Source organism: Phalaenopsis equestris, unplaced genomic scaffold (genome assembly GCF_001263595.1).
Source record: "Phalaenopsis equestris unplaced genomic scaffold, ASM126359v1 Scaffold000099, whole genome shotgun sequence".
Taxonomy (NCBI): Eukaryota; Viridiplantae; Streptophyta; class Magnoliopsida; order Asparagales; family Orchidaceae; genus Phalaenopsis; species Phalaenopsis equestris.
The window spans coordinates 798537-803939 of NW_018164541.1; the positions used below are offsets into that span (position 1 = coordinate 798537).

General features: G+C 33.8%; 1 protein-coding gene across 1 annotated transcript in view; it reads right to left on the minus strand.

The window, feature by feature from the left end:
* Positions 1-2178: 2178 nt before the first annotated feature.
* Positions 2179-5403, minus strand: part of LOC110020541 — a gene marked incomplete at its 3' end in the record, with an annotated part of 12684 nt that continues 9459 nt past the window's right edge. Inside the window, 1 exon segment of the mRNA XM_020718680.1 lies at positions 2179-2380. Coding sequence (XP_020574339.1) covers positions 2179-2380 — 202 coding nt within the window.

The following is a 5403-nucleotide window of genomic DNA, read 5'->3' on the forward strand; positions in this document are numbered from 1 at the left end:
AAATCTAATGTTCACTCGAGCTCACAAAAAAATAAGGTCATATCAAACAGATTACTAAATTCAAACTAAAAATAATCTTATGTCAGTCAAGACGTGGCCTGAGTCATCTGTCTGCATGATTTTATCGTCAAATGACTCCACAAAAGAAACTTTTACAACCTAAACCCTCTGATTGAATGATTTGATCGGCAAACTCCATTTGACCAGTAGACTTCATTGTAAAATGGTCACAGTTATAGCACATATGTTCCCAAATGACAGTCCACCCTTTTGAGTATTGAATCATATGATATATTTGATAGGGCGGAGGACCTTCTGTAAGCTAAGATTGACTTAGATTAATCCCTTTAGACGAAGATTCACCTCAGATCCTCTTGGACAATGTAACTCATGGCTGCTGACAAGGATCCTTCTATCAGGTTGGGTCAACTACCTCGGCTGAATAAGTAGAACTGATAATATGAAAACCCGAGATAACGAAACAATATAATCTTGATTGGGTTGTCATCATTTCCCCCACTATCCGCTTTTAAGCTAACAATGATAATTTTATAGTTTTGAAATTTAAACTTATTGTTACTATATGCTACGTTCAAATACTCCATGCCTAATGACTAGCCTTAATCAAAAGTGTTCTCCCATTTTGGGAGGGATAATTAACCATAGGGGCTTGCGCCCATGAGAAACCTCAAACCCCGGATCCTAAAATCTTCATAAAATGAGAGTGAAATCTCTAGGCAGTGTCTTATCTATTATCTTCGTTACCTTCTAAAAATTTAAATAAGAAATTTAACACATTAAGCTCTTGACGAGAGTCTGGTGTATTTTGAATTTTCTAAGCCCACAATAATTACACATCAGTAAAGATGTGGCTTGAGTTATCTATCCGTGTGCTTTGGCCTAACTACTTCACAAAAAATAGCAATTACGGGAAAATCCCTCTAATCCAGGTGGTTGCCACTAAATGACACTGTTATATTACCCTTAATGTCATAACCCATATGTTTTCTACCCTTTGAGTTATTAATCATAATGGCACATTTAATTAGCACAAAGCTTTTTCTCAGTTAAGATCGACTTAAATTTATTTCTTTAGATGAATTTTCATCTTAGATCTACAATTGTCCCTTGAATGACGCAACTCATGGTTGTTGACAAGGACCATTCAGTTAGGTTAGTTCAACTAACTCCTCTAACTAAGTAGATCAGGGACCACAATGACCTGGGATGATGGAGTCATAGGATTTTGATTAGGTTCGTCATTATTTCCACAAATATCTACTTTAAGCTCCAAGTGATAAATTTTACAATTTAAATCGTATATTTGTTGCTACTATTTACTAAATATTTAGCAGTGAATGAATAGTCTTAATCGAAAGTGCTCTCCTGTTATTAGGATATGCAATCAACCATATGGGCTTATGCCTATCCCTAGATCAAAAAAGTCCTCACAAATGAGGGTGAAATCTCAGAGTAATGTCTTCTCTGCAATCTAATCTGCATTTTGAAAATTTGATCTTACAAAGCGCTCATATCAACGAAGTTAGAGTCATCAAAATTTTTTAAGCCCACAAAGTTGAATTTATAGAAGACAAACTTTCAGATGGTGTGCGGAAAATCTTCAATGGAGAAATGTTTATATCAAAGGAAAGTTGAGAGTAGCATCTTTAAAAAAAAAAGATGGTGATGATAGGATTTTGTAAAAGGTAAGAAATGCACCTACTAACAAATGGATAAATTAAGTGTCAAAACATTTAAAAGAAAAATGGACATGCCTTACATACCATATGATGAAATATAAGGATTCCTAAAGGAAACCCTATATAGTTGGGTTGAGGCTAAAAAAACAATGATCTCATGCAAAATCTCTGACGTAAAATTAAACAAGAATCTAAAATAGGAAATTCTAGACAGTTTTCTGTTTTCTTTTTTTATTTAAACTGATTTTAATTTATTTTTTTCAATCTCAAAGACACAATCATTTAGAAAAAAACATACTTTGCATGAACAAATATAATAGCCATGGTAGAAATAATAAAAAAGACAATAAAATGTTGTGTTAGCACGCACAAAAAAGGTAATTTAGATAATAAAATTATTAAAATCCCAAAAGATGAGCAAAAGACAATAGAAACCCTACAATAATTACATGAAACATTGAAAGGAGCCATTAGATACCTATTTCATCATAGAAGTCGCTTTTGTCATAACCATGTGGGTCAAAGACTTCTGTGCCAAAGCAAGTACCGATCTGCTCAATGTCTTGATACCCGACAGCATGTTGCAGAAAATCTGGATTTCTATAATCCTTCTTTTTACGTAAATCGTCATTGAAGCTTTTCCCAGCCATTTTATAAGAAAGGAACTTGTTTATCTTTTCCTGAAATAGGTGCAAGGAAAATGTCGTTGGGGAGGACTGAAAGAAAATTATCCCAAATGTTTTCTTTAAAAAAAAAGAGAGCATGCAAACAAGAAAAGATCATAGAACCCATTTACGGAGATGGATCAAAAAATGCAAGAAATAATTGCCGAAATTGAAATCATATATGAAGAAAGAAATTAAAAATCAAGTCCTTTGCTAATTCTTTTCAGCTTTTTATTTATTATTTTTACCTTACAAAAGCATGTACCATCTAAGTCGTGATTTTTGCAACAAACTTGTGAGAGTAGCATCTTTCTATTTGTGAGAGTAGCAATGAATCTTTAGGACAAAACAGCACAAGCTTATCAAGGGCAACAATACAAGATGAAGCCTAAGGTTTCATTTGGTAATGAGGTAAATTATAAAGCTATGTCATCCGGTTGGGAAAAATGGCAGGAACATGTGAGTTTAAACTGCCAAAAAAATAAAATTAGTATATGATAAGCACTTGAAAAAAATATTCCAGAGCATTAGAAGTAGGGACTAAATCTAACATGGGTACAAATTTTACTATTGAAAGAAAACATGAACATTTTGTAAGTAGATATCTCAGAGACGTTGTTAAATTACACACTTTTAATGAGAAATTCCTGGATTAATTTCTTCTAAAAAGATGGGCCTATAAACAAACCGAAGTGTCCAAACAGGAAAGCTAGCAATCAACATTAAAAGTACAGGAACAAAAAAATCAAGCATATGTAGTCAGAAGGATATATTAATAACACCATGATCAGGTTTAATTCATCACATGAAAAAGGATATTATTAATTTGTGGTACTTGTATGCGTACTGCAGAATTAATCATGGCAGAAAAGAGTAAAAAACCACAAAAAGCATATATTGCATGCCAATGGTTCAACAAGAATATCTTCGAGTCACTGCCACAAAATACCCAGTGAAACAATATTGAAAGTCTTAAATTCTAGGGTTTACTAATAAGAACCTAGGATGAGATGCTCAAAGAGATAGAAAAAAATTAAAATTCTGAGATTCCCAACTTTCAACTTAAGCAAGGAATATTCACTTTTGATGTGAAATTATAAAAAACATATTATCCATTCCAAACGATGAGTAATGGTAGCCAAAATCTGAAAATCCACTAGAAATCTGAGAATCAATATATAGGTTCACACAATAAAATAAAAACCTGATTAAGTATCAAATAGAACAAAATCTTGATCATGCACATAGACAAATCACTAAATAATTTAGAAATAAACAAAGGGTAAAAGTCACCAATTTGAAGATTCAAGCATCATGACAAGACAAAATGTCCCTAATGAGGAATTCGCACTGGGTTGTGCCCTTTTTGAGTGCCCTGCTATCAATGTACCTCAATTCATCCTTCTTGGACACAATCAATGCTACTATAGCACATAAACTAATATTCTCACAAACTAAACACTATCTTCTACCTACTTTTGTAGCTCCTCATACTTTGTTTGCCACATCTAGTAGAATGATTATCTGGGGAACACTAATTATGGGATGGGAACTATGAAATAATGAATCTCACATAGTGATAATAATCTAGTTGGTAAGTTGTCAGTCAAAACATCCTAAAACTCCTTTGATAGGGCTACATTGCATCAAGTATCAATTCCTACACCTTAATGCCCTCCAGCATCACCAAAGCAGCCCCATTGGCACCTCTCTCATAGTATGTAAAAATATAGCACAAGGCACTAACTCTCATTTCTGTTTGAGTAATCATTATTGTTGAGTCCTGAAAAGGAAAAAGTATAATACACTTTTCCATTCTTGATAAATATATAGATGTTTTTGTAGCCAGCATGAAGTATACCCCTTATACAACCATGATCAGCACAATAGAATATGATATGCATACATAAGCATGATGTTACACCACACCCGATCTTATAGCTTGTTTTCAATAGAAAATCTATCAATTATCTCGTCAATAATAATCACAATCTTTTTTTTTCAAACAGGGAATAAAAGCCAGGAGTGCTTTTGTAACCATCTTAATGCCCTCCAGCATCACCAAAGCAACCTCATTGGCACCTCTCTCATAGTATGTAAAAATATAGCACAAGGCACTAACTCTCATTTCTATTTGAGTAATCATTATTGTTGAGTCCTGAAAAGGAAAAAGTATAATACACTTTTCCATTCTTGATAAATGTATAGATGTTTTTGTAGCCAGCATGAAGTATACCCCTTATACAACCATGATCAGCACAATAGAATATTATATGCATACATAAGCATGATGTTACACCACACCCGATCTTATAGCTTGTTTTCAATAGAAAATCTATCAATTATCTCGTCAATAATAATCACAATCTTTTTTTTTCAAACAGGGAATAAAAGCCAGGAGTGCTTTTGTAGCCATCTTAATGCCCTCCAGCATCACCAAAGCAGCCTCATTGGCACCTCTCTCATAGTACGTAAGAATATAGCACAAGGCACTAACTCTCATTTCTATTTGAGTAATCATTATTGTTGAGTCATTAAAAGGAAAAAGTATAATACACTTTTCCATTCTTGTTAAATGTATAGATGTTTTTGTAGCCACCATGAAGTATACCCCTTATACAGCCATGATCAGCACAATAGAATATGATATGCATACATAAGCATGATGTTACACCACACCCGATCTTATAGCTTGTTTTCGATAGAAAATCTATCAATTATCTCGTCAATACTAATCACAATCCTTTTCTTCAAACAGGGAATAAAAGCCAGGAGTGCTTTTGGATAGTGAGGCTAACTCATCCGGAATTTGGGCAACATTCGCATAACTACCTTCATCTATAATGAGATGGTAAATTTTCCACTTCCCAATACCGCGAGTACGGAAGAAGCTTCCTAAACCACTATCGCTCCCTCTTAGGCTCGATCTGGAGAGTTTATCAAATCATAAGTATCTCACCATCATTTATAGGTAGTCAATACTCCTCTCTATCCTCCTCATCTCTGGAGTCTTCACAATCTGCTTCTTCCATAATATC